The sequence below is a fragment of the Rhododendron vialii genome, chromosome 2a (assembly GCF_030253575.1).
Source record: "Rhododendron vialii isolate Sample 1 chromosome 2a, ASM3025357v1".
NCBI classification, from domain to species: Eukaryota; Viridiplantae; Streptophyta; class Magnoliopsida; order Ericales; family Ericaceae; genus Rhododendron; species Rhododendron vialii.
The window spans coordinates 4,247,760-4,272,562 of NC_080558.1; the positions used below are offsets into that span (position 1 = coordinate 4,247,760).

General features: G+C 38.4%; 2 protein-coding genes across 3 annotated transcripts in view; both read right to left on the bottom strand.

Moving 5' to 3' along the window:
* Positions 1 to 1,336: 1,336 nt before the first annotated feature.
* On the bottom strand, positions 1,337 to 5,992 carry LOC131315531 (protein NLP7-like). The gene is made up of 3 exons (XM_058344640.1): positions 5,346 to 5,992; positions 3,283 to 3,774; positions 1,337 to 2,108 (listed from the first exon to the last, which is right to left on the bottom strand). Exons 1-3 carry the CDS (start codon positions 5,629 to 5,631, stop codon positions 1,636 to 1,638), a joined length of 1,251 nt encoding a protein of 416 aa, XP_058200623.1. The 5' UTR covers positions 5,632 to 5,992; the 3' UTR covers positions 1,337 to 1,635.
* A 2,583-nt stretch (positions 5,993 to 8,575) lies between these two features.
* The window catches only part of LOC131315533 (protein NLP7-like), a 57,556-nt gene continuing 41,328 nt past the window's right edge, over positions 8,576 to 24,803 (bottom strand). Inside the window, exons 2-4 of one of the 2 annotated variants that reach the window (XM_058344643.1) lie at positions 9,803 to 10,252; positions 8,997 to 9,205; positions 8,576 to 8,900 (exon numbers count right to left, since the gene is read on the bottom strand). In XM_058344643.1, the coding sequence (XP_058200626.1) occupies positions 8,661 to 8,900; positions 8,997 to 9,205; positions 9,803 to 10,252 (899 nt within the window). In that variant the 3' untranslated portion in view covers positions 8,576 to 8,660. Of the gene's footprint in view, positions 9,206 to 9,802; positions 10,253 to 24,803 lie in introns of both variants that reach the window. The other variant, XM_058344642.1, reaches the window with a different exon arrangement.

The following is a 24,803-nucleotide window of genomic DNA, read 5'->3' on the forward strand; positions in this document are numbered from 1 at the left end:
ATGACAAATTAACCCATCAACAAATGGATATATAGATTACGAACTTTATTGTTTCGTTCAACATTAGACGGTTCAAAATTTTAAATGGTAGTCAAATTTTAAAATTTAGACGGTTCAAAATATCAAGCTTGTAAGTTGGCATTGAAATATAGTTTCTCTTGCTCTGTGAATCATGCATTTAGCTGCATTATTGAGGTTAAACAAAAGTAGTTTTGGTTTTTTAAGTGGGACGTTATATTTTTAGATATTCCACTTAGGCCATGTGTTTGATTTTGGACTACGAATCTGCGATTTATTTAGTTAAAAAATAGTGAAAGACTAACAAGCTTCGACCCCTGTGGTTATCGTCATGTGCGGATGTCCCCTTCATGGTTCAAAACTGAGCACATAACCTACATGTGGTTTTGAAAATGTGCGGATAGACCCTCTGCCGTCATATTTTTCATCCATATTAACGGACACAATATTAAAAGACCGATATACCCTCATCATATCCCTTGATTCTTCTTTTTTAAATCTAACCACACCGTCCCCTATACCAAAAATTGAATCCAAACCATTGATATTGTAAATTTTGACGAGTACTACATTTATGTCAAAATTCAAGTCAATCAAAAAATGAAAAGTTCATGGTCGAATCGATTTTGTTATGAAATTAAAATTTCAAATTTGAATTTACTAAAAATTAGATCACTGGGTTATTGATGCCTGATCGAGATGATTTTTTTACTCTATTCTTTATTTAATACATTATGAACAACTCAAATTACATTGTAGAGGCGTGTGAGATGCACATCCGTTAATATGGATGAAAAACATGACGACAGGGAGTCTATCTGCACATTTTTAAAACCATAGGTAGGTTATGTGGTCAGTTTTGAACCATGAGAGAGGTATTCACACATGACGATAATCATTTGGGGTGATAGTGGACTTTGCCTTTTTGTTTACCTTTGTATGATTAGGTTGTGGTCCTTAGGAGCTTTCCCTATGGAACAAAGACAAAATTTCAACGTACTCACATGGCTTTTGGACTTCACATCAATAACGTCGGATTCACAAACTATTCACAAACTATGAGAGTGTAGAGGTCCTTAGGTGCTTTCCCATATCGAATGTTGCCGGTAGATTCACGAACTATGTAAGTGTGGATGAGTCTATTGCAAGACAAAGTATCCTTTATCATTGTTGTGCCCTCTCCCTCACCATTCTTTAGCACAAACAAAGCTCAATAAAACTGAAAAATTAAAAACCATTAGCAACTCAAATACCAAGCCACTGAGAATCTCGAAATGCACTTTTGTGCAAAATCACAAGATACGTCTAAATAGGTTGATTTTGAACCAAACACGTGATGTCGGGATAAACACTATAATTGTAATAATTTACAAGATTCAAGTTGATCGACGTAATTAAACGGCTACTTTGACTCACGAAATACAACAATCGAGCTGGTGCCCAACAGTCTAGAAAATCCTGTAAATCCTCGTTACAAGCTATTAAAATCAACCCTTTGTCCTCAAATTTGTAAGACATGCCATTTGAAGCACTAAATTTTTAGACGATAACAACAGCAACTCAAATAGATCTGGACTGTTTAACCAACCACTTCTACAGTACCGAGATTAAAGTTGGTTAACGCGTGACCCATGAGCTAGCTAGTTTGGGCTCAAGAAATACCTCAATGGGATGGGTGCCCAGCCGGCTAGAACTGGAGATATAATCCTCTAAATCCTCATCGCAAGCTATTAAAGTCAACAACCCATCGTCCTCATCTTTGTATTTGATGTAATAAGTTCCAGCCTCGAGCGGTAGCCTCTTTTTTACTTGTTGTTCCAGCTCTACCATTCGCCATGGCCAAGACAGCCGAAACTTTATTCTTACTTCTGCATACCTTGCCATTATAGTCACAATATTTGTACCAATAGTAGCCGAGACTTGAGCAGAAGGTAGCAGAGTATCGTAATTCAATTGTCGGATTTGCTCTTGATCAACAACCGCAGGAGATTCATTGGGGTCAGATTGACTAATAAGCTCGCATTCCTTGTGAGGTGGCCATCTCTCGATACCATACTCCCGACAGGCTCGTTTGAACGTAGATCGGCTAACTGAAAAAAATAGGAAGCGAGAAGCTCAAAATTCTTCAATGGAATAACTCCTACCTACATCTACATTTTGCAGACTTCAACATTTATTCTTATATCAAAAAGTAAATTTAAAGTGTATCACTATTCACACACTCTAAGTCGAACCACAAATTCCAATGTCTTATTTGTAGTCTCTACGTTTTAAAGATTTCAATCCATCCTTTTCAAAAATCAAAATCCTTTCATAGTAATTAATTACTACACTAGATCCAGAAAGGAATTAATATAGATCCAAAAAGTAAGAATAAAGTAGGTGCCAATGGCACCTACTTTTTTTTGATAGATTAGATGTACATCGACTAGGTTATACACATTTCTCACATAAATTGAGATTTATAATATCCATTTTCAGTGGTAAACATGGCTCGTATTAGTTCCGTTTTGACATGGCTCGTATTAGTTCGATTTTGTGCTGAACTAAAAACCTAACCACGTCGTGCAGATTGAATGTTTCAAGAATCATACTATCCATGAAACTGAAGAACCGGACCAATCCAAACCATTTGACTATGATTCGGTTCCAGTTTTGAACCACTGTTACCTTTAAGTTTAGATATCACACGTACAAGTAATTTATATGACTTACAAATTGCATCAGATGCTCAACACAAAACCCTTTTTAAAACGAGCTCCACTCAAAGCCACCAAAAATTACTAAAATTCAACATACGTCCTCTAGGAATTTAGCATAGTTTTAAATATGCATGAAGGTACACTAATTTAGGGAATTAATTTTTACACTCTCTTATTTTATATCCACACTCTTTTTTTAATTTGGAAAATTTTAAAATCAGCCCACTGGGTTGACAATAGCAAGACCGTTTTAATTTTTAGCAAAAAACACATACCCTTTCAACACTAAAAAATAAAAAAAGAAGTGTGGCTATCAAAATAAGAAGTGAATTTTCACACTTCCCCTAATTTATCCATTTTTGAGTTGAGTTTTCAAATATGGAAACTGAAATCAAGGTCTTCATTTTGATGCTCCCATACAGAGCATGGTTGGAGAGAGATAGACTGTGAAACGTTTTGGTGGAGTTTTTGAGAGAAAACTCTATCCAGTTGGAAATAACAAGCAAGCTATTACTAACAATATTGAGATTTTCATTTGTTGAAGAACTGTATTTATGCGTACCTTCAAGATGCTTTGCAGCATCTTTAAGACGCATTTCCTTAGTTTGTAAGATATCTTGCTTCGGAATTGCAATCTTGACTCTAGTAGTTTTGTTGTGACGTCTATCTCCTCCTGGGCTCTTTAACTTGCATTTTCCTTTCCCCGAACATTCAGAGTTCAACGGAGCCTTTTCAATTACACCCTCCCTTGTTCCTTCAACCCCAATTACAATTGCCTCAACTTCATCATTACCAGAACCCGCATCAGAGTTCTCTTGTTTAGCTGTAGGCAAAAGCTGCGGCGGCGGAATCTCCTTTTCAACAACACTATTTTTGTCAACAGTAACCATCAAGACTTGATTAGAATGAGAAGTAAATTGTGGGATTCCTTCTTGATCGACAACCGTAGGAGTTTCATTGAGGAGAGATTGCCTGATAAGTTTGTGTTCATTGCGAGGTGGCCATCTACGGATACCATACTCCCTACAAGAACTCTTCAGTTCAAGGATGCTAACTGCAATAAGAAAGAATTCAAAAGCTCAATATTTTTCTACCGAAGCAACTCCAACCCACATTTCCAATTTCAAGAGCCAAAGAAAATATGTTTTGAGTAAAAAGGAATTGCATTCAGAGAATATCATCACATCACATTGACTACACAACAATTCTCAATTCTTATGTACGTAGGGCTTGTATGCACTTCCTTTCTTCTTCTTATTTTTTTCGTATATTTTTGTGTGTCTCCAAATATAGCATTTATTATTGAGGTCTTAGATCTCTCATACAGAGCATGATAAAAACTAAAAGGGTTCATAGGTTTTAGTAGAAGAAAACTATGATTGATAAAGTTTTTGGTACTACAAAAATTGATAGCAGTTATATATATTCTTCTGATTGTACATATTGGAATAGAATTTCAGTTAATTAAAAGCTTGCACTTATAATTTTAAATGGGAGAGAGTACTTCTATGGTCTTATTAATTTTATTAATGTAAAACAATATGCTATAAAGCAATAGAATTTTGAATTCACGAATGACCCTATTAAAGAATAATTTCTAGAGTTGCCATTGCATGTGTTAAATTTTTTGGGGTTTTTTTGTTTAATGTGAACAACTTAAATTATTTAGACAATGAATGCTTGAAGATATTGTGTGAAACAAGAAAATGTTTTGAAACATGAAGGGATTTTCATTGATTCATTGTGCAGGCATACTCTTACCGCTAAACAAGAAGAGTGATATTTAAATGATACATTAAATATCTTATAATGTTGGTGTTTTTGAAGATTAGTGATATTTAAGTGATGCTTTTGAAACCTTGTATTATTCTATTATTTGATAAGTATTTGTATTGTATTTGAAACTGTAATTATCTACTTCATATTTTGTTTGTTAAAATTTATGAATGGCCTCAATTTTTTTCTCACTTTAGACCATAAAAAAGTCAGGCTGGCCATGATGAATGTCACGAGTTCGATTCTCGAAAGTAGCGTCTTTGTTTGTAGAGTCGAAGTAAGGTGGTTTACATCAAACATGTCCCCCCAAGTCCAACACATGTAGGAGTTTAAAGCACACTGTATGCCCTTCTGACCTATCTAGTTGGGGAAAAAACAAGAACAAAATTGAGATTTTTCATTTCTTGGAGGAGCGTATGTATGTAGGGCCGGCCCAAGGGATTTGAACGCCTAAGGCTAAATTGTGATGTGGTACCCTACGTATTTTTAGAATTAAACAATAATGATAAAAATATTTCTTTAATTGCTTTGTCACCAACGGCTAAAGTGTTTGGTTTGAATTTTACTTGACTTGATTTCAAAGCCTGACAGTTATAATAGCATTGTTTTTTGGGAAAAATTCTTCCAAAAAAAAGTATGCTTAGAAGACTCGAACTCGGACACTCCACATGGGCTAAAATCAACTTACAATTGAGCTAGCAAAGACATTTGTGATATAAAATGAACAAATAATATATATACTAATTTACAAATAATATTAGATTGCCCCTAAAATTTAAAATTTTTTAAATGCCCGAGGCCCAGGACTCGTGGACCTTGGGCCTGGGCCGGCCCTATATGTACCCGTACCTTTGAGATGCTTTGCGGCATCTTTGAGACGCATTGCTTTAGTCTGTAAGATATCCTCGAAAGGAATTGCAATTCTAGCTCCATTTTCTTCCTTGTTTTCCCTTGTTTTCACTTCTCCCAAACACCCGGAATAACTTGAACTGGGTGAGGATTGCAGGGGCGGCGACGCCGGCAGATACAGAGGGAAAAAAGAGGGTGGCGACGGAGGGAAATAGAAACAGGTCATCATCTCCTCTGATTCTTCAAAACCCGTATCCGATTCTCCATTTTTCCTAAGCGCAGCCATTTGACAGAGTTACCAAATTCAGCAAATACTGAAGTCGATGCTGCTGCAACAACGCTGAGTCTCCGGCCAAGTACCACGGTGGGTCAAAGATGTCCTCGTGCTATACAATCATTGGATCGGACGAGGGCGGAGGTGGATGAAAAATATGGGGGCGACGGAGAGGAGTACAACCGGATCAACTCCTCGGAACATTCAATAGCCAAGTGAAAAAATGAAGCTTTACAAGAGAACCCAGATCTTAGATTTTATTTTATTTTTGAACAGTCTCTCATTCTCATTAACATTCAGCTAAAAGGATAGCACAAGGGCCATGTTTGATAAGTAAGTCAGGGGTTGAGATAGGATAGGATTGTTAATCCAGTAAACCTTTTAACACTCTGTTTGATTGCCCAATAGTGATTGGAATTAGAAATACCATGGAATTACTAATCATCCCAATTCGTGGGATTATCAATACCAACTCCCACTCGGTATTATTTGAGAGGTGATTTTTTGGATTTTTGTGTGGCAGTTGGAATGCTGGGGCTGTCAGGAGGGAGTGTCAATGAGTACTGCTATGTGTATGTATGCATTGTACATATCATGTACATATAAAATTTGTATGCTCCATATCGGGTCCCACAAAAATGATTCGAACCGTCCATTATTTTAAAAATAATTTTTTATGAAGCTTTGTAAAAGATCAGTCCAACCGATATCGGTAAGGATTCCTACAAATTCAAAAAAAATTCTTACCGATATCGGGTTGAGCTGATTTTTACAAGGCTTCATAAAAAATTATTTTAAAAATAATGGGCGGTTCGAATCATCTTTGTGGGATCCGAGATGGAATGTACAAACTCATATGTACATGGTATGTACAAACTCATATGTACTTATAGATTTATTGATTACTAATCCTATTCCAAGCTCTGTGATGCAAAATGACTTCCTTGCCCATGCTATTTTCTGTTAATGCTAGTAGTACCTTTTTAGTACTCACCCACCTGTACGCCATAGGACTCTTCGTACTTAGAAACACCTAGACCCAATCATGTATGTATGATAAAAAAAAAGAAAGGGGGGGGGGGATGTTCCAAGCTTTCCATAACCTGAGGACCAGAGTCCATTGGCTTTTGCTTTCTGTAATGCAACATACAGTATTTGTCAAATACTTTTATCCAAATTAAAAAATTATTTTTATTCAAATATTTTTCAAAATGTCTAAGAAAAAATTCAAAAGCCAATTTTTTGGACTTTATCTTGGATATTTCTAAAAATATTTAGGCAAAAGTCATAATTTTTTACTTTTTTGATTCGTTTTGACGAGACGAATCAATAATCCGCATAAATTAGGCGCAAAATTAACAAATGTGAAAAAACTATGCATGAATAATCATGAGGGAGATGAGAAGATGGAACTCATGCAAGCATTTGTAGCTTTAAAGCATCTCGTGGCCTCTATAAATTATGCAGGTGCCTTATTTGTTCTAAAATTCGAGAAAGAATCAACTAAATGAACCGATCAATGATGCATGAATGGTTGTCCAAATAAGAAAAATTGATTGGATGAAAAAAATTACAAATTATCCAGAAATGATTAAAAAATACAATTTGTTATTCTATCCCTAAGTATTCCAATCAAACAGGGACTTCCTTGCAATATACTTGAGTGGCAAAGGAAAGCGAGAGCTTACCTAACGACATTCAGCTAAAAGGACAGCTGGGGTAATGGAAACCCAGTTCTGTGGTAGTGATCCTGAAGCAAAGGAGGCCACCCAATGAGCACCAGATCCTAATTTGATCCGACAGTGAACAAAAACATGTTGGATGGGTCCCTCCATTATTCTTGGGGTTATCTAGTAATTTCCAAAATAGGAGTAACAAAAACGGGCATCTAGTAATTAGTGATATAATTACAAAAGAAAGTCAGGAGACTTTTATTATGCCTTATTTGGATTGTATTTTGAAAAAAAAAAAATCAATTCAAAAAACACTTATTATTTTTACTTTTAATTATTATTCTCATTTCTCTGCTTACTCTCCTATCATTATTCTCATTTCTCCACTTATTATCTAAAAATTAACTAAAAAATTTTCAAAACACCATCCAAAATAAGGCATAGTCTCTGAAGTTTACTTTTGCTGCTGCTGCTATGGTTATTCGAGAGAAACAGAGAGCAAAAGAAAAACTCAGGAAAGCGGCAAGGGTTTTGTCATTCTTTGCAATACGTTAATTAATGGAGATGCTCTCAAACCTAGTATATTAGCTAATCCTTCCTCTTAGCTAATCATATCGGACTGTTTTTTCAACCAATTGGTGTTAGCAAAGGCTTCAACTAAATCTTTTATAGCATTTAGCATCCATCCGCAAATCTATTTTTAGAACGATTGCAAAAAGTAACATTGTGTAACCAAATTTACAAGAGTATTTCAGGCCCAACAAATCCCACTTATAACATATCCACCATCTCTTATCATATCCTTATTCTTCGTTTACCAAAAACCTTGTCCGTCTGACAAAAGGGTCATTATATCGCCCCCTTTTATTGATGGGTTTGGTGTGAAAAGAATTGAGGATTCATCCCACTTTTCTACAATTACTACTCCTGCTCTGCGACTACTTTTCAAAAACGAAATACCTGCTCTGTGACTACTTTTCAAAAGTGAAGTGGGAGGATGTTTCCTAAAGCGAAGTGGGAGGATGTGTCAGAATTGACACACGCACATAATTTGTAAGTATTATCAAGTGATACCGTGGAATCAATGAACTATCTGAGTGTGGATAATCGGATTACGCGACAAAGTATCCCTAGCACTTTTGTTCCGTCTCCCTTTCTCCCTTAACGTTATTCAGCACACAAATTATCAAAGCTCAAAAAAACAAAAAAATCCTAGTAAGTGGAGAACATAGGGTGAAATATACCATTTGAAGCATTTAACTACAAGACTACAAGTCTACAACAATAGCAAACTAACACTTTTACAGTAGAAGGGAAAATGCTTTATGACAAAGATTCAAGTTGGTCAACGGGTAATTAATATATAGGCTACTTTGGCACAAGAAAAACCTCTATCGAACAGGTGTTCAACGGTCTAGGATTGGATATATATTCCTCTAAATCCTCATCGCAAAATATAGTAATAAGCTCATTTTCCTCATCTTTGTACCTAATGTAATAAGTTCCAGCATCAATTTTCAGCCTCTTTTTCACTTGTTGCTCTAGCTCTGCCAATTTCCAAGGCTTAGGAAGACGAATCTTTACTATAATATCATCTACCCATCTTGCCTTTAAAACAACACTATTTGTGTCAATATTAGCTGCCAATGCTCGATCAGAAGGCAAAATCTCACAATTCGACTGTTGGACTCCCTCTTGATCAACAACCGAAACAACACTATTTGTGTCAACAATAACTGCCAATGCTTGATGAGAAGGCAGAATATCACAATTCAACTGTTGGACTCCCTCTTGATCAACAACCGCAGGAGATTCCTTAGTGTGAGATTGACTGATATGCTCATTTCCCTTGGAAGGTGGCCAACTGAGGATACCATACTTTCGACAGACACGCTTCAATGTAGATTGACTAACTGCCAAAAGAAAGAAGCCAAAAAGCTCAATATTTCTCTCTTCGACAAGAGCAACTCCAGTTCTCATCACCATTTTGAAGATTTAGAAAATTATGTTTTGGTCAAAAGATGCAATTAGAGCATATCACCAATCATACATTCAAGATTCTGGTCTTTAAGAGAAATTTTGAATTCCTGTCACTTGAGCTAAACCCAGGTGATCTATAATTATCCCGTTTATATCTCAAGTACTTTTGATGGTCTCATTCATTTCTTTCTCAAATTCAACTTTCCTTACAAAATTCTAGGTTCGATTTCTTAAGGTCTAATAAAAATATCCTATGTGGATCTATTGTCCATACTTGACAATAGGATCTACGCATGCTTGGTCATAAGCATCTTCTATGTGAAATGGAGATCCCATCTCCATTTTAGCATTGAGTCTCCATAAATGAAACAAAAATTTATATTTATAATTTGAAGATCTATTCAGAGCATGGTTGGAGCAAGTTTCACCACCATTTTGAAGCTATTAAGCAAGTTGAAACACAAAGAGGCAAGATTATAAGCAGAATTGAAAATTTTAATTTCCTTTAAGAAGTACTGTATTATGCATACCCTTGAAATTCTTAGCAGCATCTTCAAGAAGCATTCCTTCAGCTTGTAAGATGTCGTCCAAAGAAATTGCAATTTTAACTCCATTTGTTTTCTTGTTTCTTTTATCGCCTCCTGAAGTTTCTTCCTTCCTTTTTCCTTTTCCCAAACACTCGGAATTCAACTGACCCTCTTCCATTTTACCATCCCTTGTTCCTTCACCCACCATTCCAACTACCTCAACTTCATCCTTACCAAAATCATCATCTGGGTTATCTTGTCGATGTGTCAACGAAAACTGTGGCTGCGGAATGTCCTTTACAACAACACTAGTATTTGTGTCAATGGTAGCCACCAAGGCTTGATCAAAAGGAAGAGTATCAGAATTCAATTGTGGGATTCCCTCTTGATCAACAACAGTGGGAGTTTCGTTGGGGCAAGATATAAGGTTGTGTTCCAGTGTAGATCGGCCACCTGCAGTAAAGAAGAATTAAAAAGCTCAATATTAATCTACCAAAGCAATTCCAACCCACATTTCCTATTTTCATGAAATATGGTTTAAGTAAAAAAAAATATTGTATTCAGAGCACATCAACAATAATATTTACTAAGCACAATTCTCCATTTGTTCCCTTTGTTAATGACTTTGTTTAGGCTTTGTGGCAAGTCCACAACTAATTTCATTGTTTCATATATGTATAGATCTCATTTAAAAGCATGCAAAATTGTACTGTATTAGGTTACAAATGCCGGTCAGGAGGACATATATATTGTTGGGATAAAAAAAGCAATATATGATTTACTATCGACATTGTCGTTTTGATAATCGATCATGTCTTTTCTTTGTTGGGTAAAATACTTTTATTTACGAATTAAGCCATTAACGGTTGAAGAGTTAGTCTGTTAAATAGTAGTACTAAATTTCCTCAGAGATATATACCTGGCACATAAGCATAAATACTCAAAACAAACCCCTCTCTTAAAGCGAACTCAATTAAAAGTCGCCATAACTTACTAAAACTCAACATACGTCCTCTATCCACTGGGTATGTTTTTAAAGAGTGTTCCACTAAAGTTATGTATCCATATTTTTGTTGGGTCTTCAAATATGGGAACTAAAATTAAGGTCTGGAGCATGAATTTTAGCGTACCTTTAAGATGCTTTGCAGCATCTTTAAAAGGCATTTCCTTGGTCTGCATGATATCTTCCAAAGGAATTGCAATTCTTACTCCAGTAGTTTTCTTGTTTCCTCTCTCTCCCCCAGAGGTCTTTTCCATCATTTTCATTTTTCCCAAATACCTGGAATTCATCTGATCCTCTTCCATTTCACCTTCCCCTGTTCCCTCGCTCCCCATTGCAACTGCCTCATCTTCATTGCCAAAATCCTCATCTAGGTAATCATATCGAGCTGTCGGCAAAAATAGCAGAGGGTGAATTCCCTTTACAACAACTCTTGTGTCAATAGTAACTTGATTAGAAGGCAGAGTATCAGAATTCAACTGTGGGATTCCCTCTTGATCAACAAGCGCAGGAGTATGGTGGGAGACTCACTCTTATCAATTCATCTTTCACCAATTTGCCAACCTACTTTATGTCTATCTTCAAGATTCCCGTGGCTGTGGCAAAGTCTATTGAAAAGCTTCAAAAACAATTCTTTTGGGGGGACACAGTGGAAAAGAAGAAGGTGCATCTACTGAAATGGGATATAGTAGCCAAGAACAAGGAGTATGGTGGCGTGGGAGTTCGGAGAGTGATTCAGCAAAATTTGGCTTTGTTGTCCAGATGGTGGTGGCAATTTAATGAGGATAAAGACTCTCTTTGGGTTACAGTTATCAAAGGAAAGTACAATTTGCCTCAGGGAGCTTGGTTCCCTGCTTTACCTAGGTCCGGTCACATATACAAACATCTGGAGGGATATTTGCTCTCTAAGGGACCCCTCTTCTAGTGTTGGATCGGTTCTTTCTGAGGGCTTTCGTATTCAAGTTCATTCGGGCACGGAGACCTCATTTTGGGACCATGTTTGGATGGGGGATAGGTCTCTCAAGGAAGAATTCCCCAGACTATTTCTTATTTCTAACCAAAAGGAGAGCTCGGTTAGTTCAGTGAAGGAAGAATCAGGAAATTTGCTATGGAAGTTACGGTATCGAAGGAGGCGGCTAAATGTGTGGGAGAACAACCTATCAGAGGAATTACATCGTAGACTGGAGTTGGTGCATATAGATCAAACCAAGAGGGATGTGCTCCAATGGAAGTGGATTGATGATAAACGCTTCTCATCAAAATCTGTGTACATTCAATGGGAAAAGAGTGTTCATTCCAGAAACCAAGTCCTGGGGTCTCTTTGGAAGAACCTCTGCCCTCCTAAGGTGGAAATCTATTCGTGGATGGCAATTCAGGATAGGATATCAACTAGATCAGTGCTATCCAGGAGGAATATCATACAAGAGGGCCAATCGCTTTCGTGCCCTTTGTGCTCCTTGCATTTGGAAACTCCGGATCATTTGTTATTGCATTGTCAATTTTCTTGGAAAATCTGGTCTATAATTTTGGATTGGTGGCATGTTTCGTGGGTATGTCCAAAATCGTTATCAGATTTGGCTTTGTGGTGGTTTGATACCAAGTTTAGAAATCTGGAGAAAATGTGTGGGAAGCGTCCTTTTATGCTACACTGTGGTCTCTGTGGTTGGTTCGGAATGACTATGTGTTTAACAATGCTACTATGGGTTTTGAGGTGGTGGGGGAATTGGTAAAAACTAGAGTTGCAATGTGGATGAAGGCCAAGTTCGCAATCAAGATTTATTCGGTGGAGGAGTTTAAGGTGTACCTCGATGGCATTCGTAAGCTTAAGTTGTAATTTTTGTTGAGGTGTTTTGTCTGTTCAACATTGTGTTGGATGGGCTAGTTTGTATGCTTTCTTTTATTTTGCCCTCGATGTACCCTTTCGAGTTTTTATAAAAAGTTTTGTTTGTCAAGCAAAAAAAAAACAAGCGCAGGAGTTTCTTCGGGGTGAGATTGACTGATAAGCTTGTGAGGTGGCCATCTGGGGATACCATACTCCGGACAAGCATACTTCAGTGTAGATTGGCTAACTACAATAAGGAAGAATTAAAAGCTCAATATTTATCCTACCAAATCAACTCCAACCCGCATTTCCAATATCAATGTCGACAAAATAAATGTTTGAGTAAAAAAAAATAATTTGCATTCAGAGCATACCACCCTTCACATTAGCTACCACGATTCTTAATTCTTATGTCGTAGGGTTTGTATGCACTTCGTTTCTTCTTCTCTTTGATCTGGTATATTTTTTGTGTTTGTCTCCAAATATAGCTTGTAAACTTGAGGTCTTCAACTGCAAGCGGGACAGAACATGATAGAAACTAAAAGCGTTTATGTTACTAGGTAAATTGACAATAATTGTATTTTTCTGAGTTGTGTTTATTTATTGAAATAGAATTTCACTTAATTAAAAGCTAGCCGTTAATAGTTTTGAATGGAAGAGAGTACTCCTATCTTTTCCCTCCCTCTTGTATCAGCTTAGCCAAAAAAAGAAAAAAAACCGGAGAGAGTACTCCTGTAAATTTACTATATAATATATTAATGTATATGACTGTAATGCATAAGCATATCTATAATTTAATTTTCAATTTTTGAGGAAAAGATTATTTGTTGATTAATGTAAAGCTATATGTCGTAAGCAATTCACGAATGACCCTATGAAGAATATTTCCTAAAGTTGCCACTACACGCGATGGATATTTTGGGTTTTTTTTTTTTTTTTTTGGTTTAATGAGAAACAAATTTATATTGTTTAGGTGATGAATGCTTGAAGATATACTGTGTGAAGCAAGAAAATATTTTGAAATATGAAGGGACTTTCGTTAATGTCATTATGCTAAACGAGAAGACTGATATTTAAAATGATGCTTTTAAAATCTCATAATGTTCGTATTTTTGGAGAATAGTGATATTTAAGTGATGCTTTTGAAACCCTGTATTGCTCTATTATTTGTCAAGTATTTGTATTGTTTTTTGAAAGGTAATTTATCTACTTAATCTATATTTTGTTTGCAAAAGTCCATAAAGAGTCTCCATTATTATTTTCGCTTTAGAGCACCAAAGATTAAGGTTGGCCATGACTAAGATCATGAGTTCAATTTTTGAAAATAGTCTCCCTGCTTGCAGAGGTGCTACATCAACATTTTCCCAAGTCCTACATATGTAGGGGTTTGGAACACTTTGTACGCCCTTCTAATCTATCTAGTTGGGAAAAAAAACAAAAACAAAATTGAGGTTTTCATTTCTTGGAGGAGTGCATATATGCGTACCTTTGAAATGATTTGCAGCATCTTTAAGATGCATTCCCTTAGTTTGTGAGATTTCCTTAAGAGGAATGACTATTCTTACTTCATTTGTTTTCTTGTTTCTTCTCTCCTCCCCTGGGTTCTTTCCGTTTGTTTTCCTTTTTCCGAAACATCCGGAATTCAACCGAGCCTGATCTGCCATTACACAATCCCCTGTTCTTGCACTTTCAGTTCCAAATGCCTCAATTTCATCATTCCCCGAGGCATTGCAACACACCAATCCAAAATCTTCATTTGGTTTCTCTTCTTGTTGTGCTGGCGGTGGCAACTGCAGTGGCAATTTTGATCTGTTTTCATTTCCTAAGAGTTCAAGGAAACGAGTAAGATCCTCCCATCCACTCGACCTTACTACCAGCTCATAAGCTGAGACGGCGTCCGCCACGGTTGTGAAACTGCCAATGTTGAGGCGACTACACCTTAAACGAGTTTCAGCCACGCATTGGCCGTCGTGTCCCAGCCACACTCTAAAGGAGCACTTGGCCTGAAAAATAAGCAATGTTTCCGGAGACGTAGGCGAGCCTTGATCATCACTGCATTCCAGCCCATTGATCTTGAAAACTCCCCCTCCTATGATCACATCCAACTCACCGCCCCTGTTCTGAATTAGTTGGTGCGCCACGCCCACTTGTTCGTAGACCGGCTGGTCAACGATGTCCTCGTCGTGTTGTTCCAACCAGTTGATCCGCCTTAATGTCACTTCTCTCTCGTCGTAGTCGTAGTCCGCATCCAGTATGTTATTCACCAACGACTCCATGTCTTCGGGCACCAAGCCCGCCGCCCTTGCTATTGGATCCAAATCACCGAACTTGTTCACCACGTAAGACCCAAAGCCGTCGAACATCGGACCGATGTCCTTGAATTCCACCGAGTTGAGCACATGCAACGCACCGCTCTTGTCCTCAAGTATGTGCTGATAAGACAATGCCAAGCTTATGTCCTGTATATTACTAGAAACGAAAAAAACACTTGGCATCGGAGGATACAGAGGGAAGTCTGTGGGCGACGGAGGGAAATAGAAACCCATATTCGATTCTTCAAAGCCCTGATTGTTCATCGTCATAATTCCCCCTCTTGGCCTCCAATCTGACGCCTCGATCCAATCCTGACGTAGCTGCTGCAACAGCGCAGAGTCTCCGGCCAAGTACGGTGCTGGGCCAACCATGTCGTCACTCTCTTGATTTTGTGACGGATTGTCCATGGATTGGTTAGACCCTTGATACTGCATGACCATTGAACTGGACGAGGGTAGAAAAGGCCGTGGTGGCGACGGAGGGAAGCACAGCCGCGACCACCTAGGGGAAGGTAAGGGCGACAAATTCAAGCAGAAATCTTCAGTAGCCATGTCCGACTCGCCACTGTTCGCAGGCGCGGCCCACACACAGTTACTAAATTCAACCAATAGGGAAAAAAAAAACACACGAGATTGACAGAATACTTCGCCTAAATCAAAAGATGAAACAAGAGATTAAAAATTAAAGCTGGAATTTTTGGCAAAACTCAAGTAAAAGAAAAGAAGCAGCAAAATTTGGCTGTGCAGATCCTAATTCGGTTCGAAACTATTTCTTTGAATATCTGGGTTTGAATCCTAGACCCCTAAGATCATTGAATGGATGGAGAGAGAGATGATGACAGGGCGAGAAAGCGAGAGTGGCTTTGATGAGGAAACGAATGGGAGACTCCAAACGGTAAAGTAGTTGACTCTGCAACTCCTACACCCTCGCAACCGCTTTTATAGTGATGGATTTGATTTGGTCTTGTGAATTTCCCAAAGGATCAAAAAGTCAGAGCAAATGAGACACACGGCAGTCGTCAGCACATGACCATAACACCACCAAAAGTCTAGCCACACAGCTTTAAAACAGAATAATTGGATGCACATAGACCCATATGCATCAAACAGTTTTGGACAAAAATGTGTTTTAAAGTTGGATCCAGATCCTCCAAGGGGCGTGACTTAAGAGTTACGATGTACTCCCAACGATTTACGCGGTAACAAATTGTGCAATGGAGACATTAACTTTTGAAGTACATATATGTTGTGAAAAATGGGTTCTGATTGAGGTTATCATACTTCACTTTTCGATTTTTTGCAGTATACAATGTGTTCCTCAATAATATCAAACAGTATCTGATCAATGTAATTTTTTACATGCTTATTATTATAAATGAGTTCTAAGAAAATACTCCTATACAATTCAAATCACCAAAAATTAAAAAACAAAAAAACAAACCGGAATGGACATTTCAATCCGTTTGAAACTAGGTAACTAACATTTGGGATTGGCTGTTACTCTTTTGCTGTGCATTTGGCATAGAGAAGAGAGTTCAAAGATTCCCAATGCTGAGTTCAAAGTTGACACATTTTCTAGACCTAATCAAGAAGAAATGACATATTTGTTGACTAGCAAAGAGTTTACACATTGACAGTGACATGTTTGTCCAGTTTCTAGTATTTCTTCAGTTCCAAGTTTCAATACTTTACCGGCAAAGAGTTTACACATTGACAGCGACATATTTGTTGACTATTATAGAACACGTCCAAATTATGCATATGATACAATCGTGCCAGCAAATTTAGTGGCGGAAGCAAGTTTAGTACTCAGCAGGTGATAAGTGCCAAATATACATATTTTGGCCTTTCAAATTACATTTGTTATTCATTTATTTTTGTTAATTGATATTTATTTTGTTCTTTTATTTTTTATAGGTTATTCGAGCTCGTTGTTCGAGATTTTAGATTAAAACGAAAGATACAAGAGACTTGGAGTCTAAATGCAAAGTGTTTGAAGATGAATTACTGATTTATTATTTCATAAAGTTCAAGGGTCTTTGTGTGATTAAACCTTTCAACTCCTATTTAAACAACTTTATTCCCTACTGACTTACGTAGCAGCTTTTGGGAGAATTCACACGGAAGACAAAAAAACTTGGAGAAAAAGGAGTTGCGCACAGCACGACCTTTTTCTGACGGACGAAACAAAGAGCGGGGGCTGCAACACTTCTGCTCCGGACAGTTTTCCTTCAAGTTTGTTCTTTTCAAGTTATTAAAATTTTGTTCAATTACTCGCATTTCGATAATTTATTTTAATTTCTGTTCTTTATAAAAGTTGTTTGTTGATCCTTATTTAACTTAAATTTTTATTTATTTTTTTACCCCTAGTGAAAAGCATGATGCAAGTTAAGATTTATTTTATTTTTTGTTTAATAATGAGTGAGTAGTCGTAAAGGTAGGGTCGTGGGGTGATTAGCACACAGTGATCAGATCGGACACGTTCTGCTCGTGTTTTGGAATAATAATGCAAAAGCAATTTTAGGTTACTAAAGAACATTCGTTGGACGAACCCGGGCATCGTTGGAGCCCATGTGAACGGGAGAATGGGGGTCCAAAACTTATTCTCCGCTACGCATGGATAAACGGCGACCATAAAAGTTCGCATCTTTCGGTGTATCTTTTTCTCTCTAAAGTCGAATATTTTTAAGAATACTGAATGGAGCAGATAAGTCCGAAACTGGTTGCGAGTGCTATGAATCCTACGATCGTACCTCTTTTTTAATTATTTGAAAAGTTCAATTATTTCATAAATTTAGTTAATCTCAGCATCAAACTACAAGGGGTGGCTACCTAAGAGCCAGTTAAATTATAATCAACTCGAGTTTTTAGTTAGCACACATCACCGTCTTTGTGGATTCGACTCCGGTCTTACCGGGTATTGTGCTGCATCGGTTTCAGCCATATGCTTGGGGCAACCCATTAATTTAGGACTAGAAATCGGTCAAGCAGCAGGGGTCCGAATCATATGTATTTCTACATTTGTAACAAAAAAATATATTCCAAATATATTTGTTACTATCTAGTTCTAGTTTTGAGAATGAGATGAAATCGTGGATATATACATAACCACCATTCAATCTTGTACCCACGACCAAATAAACGGTTGCTAACTTGAAATTTTAGGAGATTTTTTCACACATATATATGAACTTTATGAACTTTTTCTTCCCTCGAGAGACTTGCAGGGGCAATCTACTTTTCCACATTAACCTCAAACTCTAGTACTATAATTAATGGGGGTATTTGGAGTTGTGAAAGGGCCCGAACACCCCGTAGCATGCTTGACGATTTCTTAATCCAAAATTAATGGGCTGCCCCAAGCGTAGGGCGGAGACCGTCGTAGCACAATATCCGGTAAGTTCGGAGTCGAATCCACAGAGACGGTGATGTGTGCTGACTTAAAAACTCAGGTTTAACTAATTTATCGGGCTCTTAGGTAGCCACCCCTTGTAGTTTTGATTGAGATTAACTAAACTTACGAAATAATTGAACTTTTCAGATAATTAAAAGAAGGCCTGGTCGTACGGTTCGTAGCACTCGTAACCAGTCCAAATCAACCTGCTCCATTTGGTGTTCTTAAAAACATTCAATTTTGGATTGAAAAGATACCCCACAAGATGCGAAACCTTAGGGTCGCCGTATACCCATGCGCAGCGAAGAATGGGTTTTGGACCCCCATTCTCCCGTTCACTTGGGCTCTGACAATGCCCGGATTCGTCCACGAGAAGTATTTTTCAATCTAAAATCGCTTTTTTTATCATTTGAAAATAGGAGCAGTGCCCGAACTAGCCATGGCGTGCTAATCACCCCGCGACCCTACTTATACGACTACTCACTCATCATTAAACAATAAACAAAAGAAATCCTAGATTGAAATATGCTTTTACTGCTCGGAATATAAAATAAACACAGGATCTAAGTTAAACAAGAACCAACGAACAATTTTGATAAAAAGAAAAAATCAATACGAATTATCGGAGTGCGAACAATTGAACAAAACTTCAAATAACATGAAAGGAGGAAGAAAACTGAAAGAAAACTAAATAATAGTCGAACCAAAGAATCGCGATGGCAGCCCCGTCCGTCTATTTTTCCTTTCGTCCGTGGGAATCAGATCTCGGCAGCCCCCGTACGTTGATGCCTCCGAAAAAGAGTGAATAGTCCTTCGTGCGTGAGTACTGATCCCCTTTTATAAGCCGCTGATTGTCCACATAAGAAAAACCTATTTTCTTTTCTTTCTTTCTTTTTACTTTCAGCCAACTCCCATTTTTCCTTTTTGGCCCACCAGTAGTCAAACCAACTTTTAACACTGGGCCCATCTAATGCATATAAGTCTCATTCTTTATTTTCACTGAACTAATCCTCCGCCAATTTGGCTCGCCAATCATTACCCAATTGCAATCCAGACCTTTCACTTAACTGAATTCGAACGGCACAATTTTGAACACCGTTTAACATTTCAACTTTTCATATTTTTGTATCACACTCTCTAAATATCTACAACACAAAAAAAATCAAGCATTAAGCTCCAAGAATTAAAACAAATAGACTTAACAATGATAAATTAGGAGGCGCGTATATAAACATTTATGCGCCTATCACACCCCCCAACTTACACTTTGTTAGTCCCGAGCAAAGAAAATAAAATGCAATTTAAAGAAAACAAATTAAAACTGATAGTTCTTTTAAACCTCCAGGCGGCCCTGGTAGGACGAGTGATGTCTCGTGAGGGTTTTCAGCAGTGATCATCCACAAAACACCGTAAATCCTTTCACATGATATCCAAAAATCGTAAAACAGCTCAATGATACCCAAACAAAGAACATGAAGCCATCGCAAAGAGATAACGGGTATAAGCAGTTCTAAATATTATCAAGTTAGAAAAATAAGTCATGGCACCGATACTCAACGTGTGTGAATAAGGGTTTCGGTTACAAGTGAAAAATAACCAAAAGTTCTCTCTGGACAGAGTCTCGACTTCAAATCTCACCGTGTCATACACTCAACAAATGAAATCACTTGAAACAAGATGCATATCAATATGTGCAGGCGGAAATTATGTAAATGAAAGCAAAGTATCCTACACAAGTTGACACGAAAAGAAAGCTTTACAAAGTGGACACACAATCTCATGAACAGAATGCCAAGTATTGAAAACTCTCTCTAACCACCAATTCACAGCCCATTGCCCCTAGGATCAAATAGGACTTCAATTTTGGTTATAATCTCAGGTAAGGGCAAATGTCTCAAGACTAGGTAAAAATTCAAGTGTCCGAGAATAGGCTAACCACAACTCACATAGGGCAAATACAAAGATGCGTGCCCTCTTTTTCTTTTATTTTTTTCAACTCCGCCACATCTCTCTTTCCTACCTTTAACACAAACTCACTTAGAACAAGTATTTCTACTTTCCCCAATAAAATGGTGTCTTCCCTTTTTGCTCTTTTTTTATTATTATTTTTATGTTTTTTTTTTATGGAAAAGATCATCAATCAATAAAACTCAATTCTCACTACATTTACTCTCTCTTCTGAAAAATATACCTCCACACAATTATCTAAGTCTTCTCAAGACACAATATAGATAGAGGGGCTCAACAAAAAAAAGGGTATCATGCGAGAGGCTCAAATGGGCTCACAATAGATAAATGTATGAAAGAAAAGAAACGAACCGGCTCTAAATAGCAAAGATGGCCTATAATCATCTCTAATGGGCAACAAAACCATACAACTTTTCAAATCCAAGAGATAAGTAGGCAATTCAAAACATTCCCAACACTTGACGACAAAGATAATGAGATCAACAACGAATTTGCTTTTCCATGACAAACAAGAGTTTATTTGACACCACTTCAAGAAAAGATAAAACTCTAAACTCACATGGGGCATAAGTCTCTACTATACTAGCCATCAAGAATAATCAAGTCATAGCTCACAAGCAACCAAAACCCAAATAGACGTGAAGTGCAAATGTGCTAAAAATAAATGCCATGACAAACTCTTCACAACAAGCTAGCAAAAAGAACTACAATGCCACCACAATATAATCAAAAAATGACTATCACATCTCCAACTCAATCAATGAAGAGCCAATCTCAACCGCTTTCAGTCCCATGCAAAAAGAATTCCACCTTCTTTTTTTCATTTTTCAATTTTTTTTAACAAAATAAAGAACAAAGTGATCTCTCCCCCAACTTGAACTATTCAATGTCCGCATTGAAAGCATGAAAAAATAAAGATAGGACATAAAAATAAAAGAAAGGATAGATATCACCTCGAAAAAGAGGGGCTAAGCAGAGTAAATTATAGATAGAGGGAGACCCCCCAACTTGGATCGAACAATTTGCAAAATGTTAGCCTCTAAGACAGCAAGAAAAATAATTAAAAGAAATAAATAAGGTAAGAAATAAAATGAAAGATTAAAAATTAAACCATCCACTTTCTTCACGCGAAAGACACGAGTACTACTTTTCTCCCTAGCCCAAGACTGTGGTTCCTTAGTTGTTGAAAGGACAGTATGCATAAGATTCAAAGATATCTTGAGAAGTAGTGCCATCATCTATTAAGCTGTCACTCCCTCTGGGGCTTCCAAATTCCTTACCCACCACCCCGTTTGTGAAGCAATCTCCACAGAGTTTGGACATTAAAGTCAGATGGTTCAGACAGAATTCTCGCTGCTAACTACGCTCCTGCCGTCAGACCCAACCTCCTAAGTACTACATACATAGCTTCGACCAGGTGGCTACACCAGACCATTATGCTAATTTTTTATTTTTCCAATTTCCTTTTGTTTTTTTGTTTTTTGGATTTTACTGATTAACAAAAAATAAAAGAATAATTAAACAAGGATTGTGCCCAAAACCTAAGTCAATGATGGGTACCCCTATCGCTAGGAGCCGGGTCCACTTCTTAATGAAGAGAGTGGTACGTAAAAGTTACCCGTCGAAACTTAAGATAATGGGACACCCAGCGGGTCAAGAACTGAGTCCCAAACAGTGCCACAGACATTCTCGATTGCAAGCATTTCTATCAAACTCCCTAATTCTGGAGAATCTAAGAATGATGCCTCCTTGACTATCTCCAGAAGATCCTTATACAAAATATTATCGACATGCTCTTGCACCAGCGTGTCGATCAAACTCACCTCATACACTCCTTCATCATCCTTGATTTGGCTATCTACATTAAACACTTTCACCTCCATTTTCAAGTCCCCAAACGACAATTGGACTTGTCTAGTTTTGCAATCCATGACAGCACTGGAGGTAACTAAAAATGGACGGCCAAGGATCATAGGGGTCTTCTCGAAGACCTCCGGTATTGGGCATGTATCCAGGACAATGAAGTCGACTGGAAAAAGAAACTCGCCCACTTGAATTAAAACATCTTCCACCACCCCCTTTGGAATTCTCATACTCCGGTCAGCCAACTGTAGCGTGACCGGTGTGGCTTTCAAATTGCCTAAGCCTAGCTTCAAGTATACTGAATAAGGGAGTAAGTTGACACTTGCCCCTAAATCCAGTAAAGCCTTATCAAATTTCTAGCCTGCGATAGTTACAGGGATAGTGGGACAACCAGGGTCTTGGCACTTGGTTGGGATATTGGCTTGGAAAATGGAGCTCACCTGCTCCGTCAGGAGCACTTTGTCCTGACTCTTAATCTTTCGTTTTGAAGTGCACAGATCCTTCAAAACCTTTGCAAACTGAGGAATGGCATCAATGGCTTCCATCAACGAGATAGGAAATTGAACTTTCTTGAATAACTCAAGAATCTGGAAGTTCACATTGGCCTTAGGTTTTGCCACCAAGCGATTTGGATATGGAGCAACGGGTGGCGTTAGAGTAGTGGGTGCTGCATGAGCAGGCACCACCACTTCAGGAGACTTCGCATCTTTCTCTACCTCAGAAACACTTCCCAAGTCTGGAACGACTGTTGGAATAGCTATCGGCACCGAGGGTGGCACTAATTTCTGCTTTGGGGGTAAGTCCTTGTCGATCACCTTCCCACTTCTGAGAGTGGTGATCGCCTTAGCCTCTTCCAGATTGAGATTCGAATAATTGCCCACATAATGAATACCGGCGGCATTAGCTAGAGGTTGAGAACGAAACTTTCCCTTCTCCTGCAGGACTTGTCCAACTGCAGCCATCAACTGGGTTAATTGGGTCCTTATGTCACCAATTGCCTGCTTGGTTTGCTCAGTAAAGCTAATTTGAGACTGCATAAGAGCCTTCATCATCTCATCAGTTTGCTTATCCTACGGGGGATGGTTAATGTCAGGGGGTGGTCCAAAAGATGAAGGACCAAACCCTTGCTGCTGCTGAGGGGGGTAACGGAACTGGGTCATTTGGCCTTGAGGAGGCCGGAACTGCTGAATCTGCTGCTGAGGTGGTACTTGGGGTTGCACTGGGACTTTTTGATCCCTCCAACCCAAAAGTGAGTTATGGGCCCACCCTGAATCGTAGGAATTTGAGTACGGGTCCCAATGTTGGTTAATCGCATTTACCTCAGCCTGATTGCTATGGTAGGTTTTCTTAACTATGGGAAATGCAGGGCAAGCAGTGACTGGATGCCCCGGACACTCACACAACGCGCACACCTCTTCGACTCTCACCTCGTTCACCTGTTGGACTTGCTTAAGTTTCAAGTCCTCTAATTGCTCAGCCATTTTGTCCAGCTGAGACTGGACATTATGCTCTCGCACACTCGATAGAAAAATGCCAGAACCACTGGGTCCCTGTGCAGCTATGGCCCTATCACTAAGGTCGGAAAGTTCCCAACTTCGGTATTTCTCGGCCAATTCGTCAAGAAAGTCCCACGCATCGTCCGGGGACTTATCTAGAAAATCCTCCTCTTTACAGAGGTACTCCATTTGTTGGACTGTAGCAACATCCAAGCCCAAATAGAAAAATGACACCAACTGGTGTTTCATGAAACCATGATACGGTAAGGACAACAGCAAATCCTTGAACCGCTCCTAGCACCTTAAAAACGATTCGCCCTCTTTCTGGTTATATGATTGGACTTGGCGAGTCAGGTACTTCGATTTACTTTCCGAGAAATATTTCTTGTAAAATAAATCTCGGACAGCAGCCCACGTCCTGAGAGACTGTGGCTTCTGCATCCACAGTCACTTATCCGCATTGTCCATGAGCGAGGCTGGAAAAAGCTTAAGGCAAGCATTCTCCCACTGAGTAGTGGTGGCCAGGGTGCGCACCAACCCCTCAAAATGACGGACGTGCTCATACGGATCCTCATTCTCCTTCCCATAAAATAGGGGAAGGATATTGTGCGTACAAGGTTTTATGGTGAAAGCATTACGTGCTTCCACCGTCTCGGTCGGTAGAACTATTGGACCGAGAGGAGTGGTCCTCTCAGGATGTATGTGTGCACACATCAACATCGGTGGCTTTGCTATTGGTGGCTCAATTATTAAATCAACGAAAAGGCCACTGATATCAAAAGAATCACCACTAAAAGACTCTCCCTCCACAATTACTATCGGCTCTCTCTCAAAGGCTACGAGACGCCTGGTATTGTCTCGGTAGTACTTAGGCTTTAAAGGTGATTGCTTTCCTACAATGGAGGATTGCGCACCTCTACCTATGATGGCTCAAACAAAATTAAAAATAAAAACAAAAATAAAACTAACTATCCGAATTCTTTAACACACGTTACCGTCCTCGGCAACGGCGCCAAAAATACTTGACGATTTTCTAGTCCTAAAATAATGGGTTGTCCCAAGCGTAGGGTTGAAACCGACGTAGCACAATATCCGGTAAGTCCGGAGTCGAATCCACAGAGACGGTGATGTGTACTAACTAAAACTCGG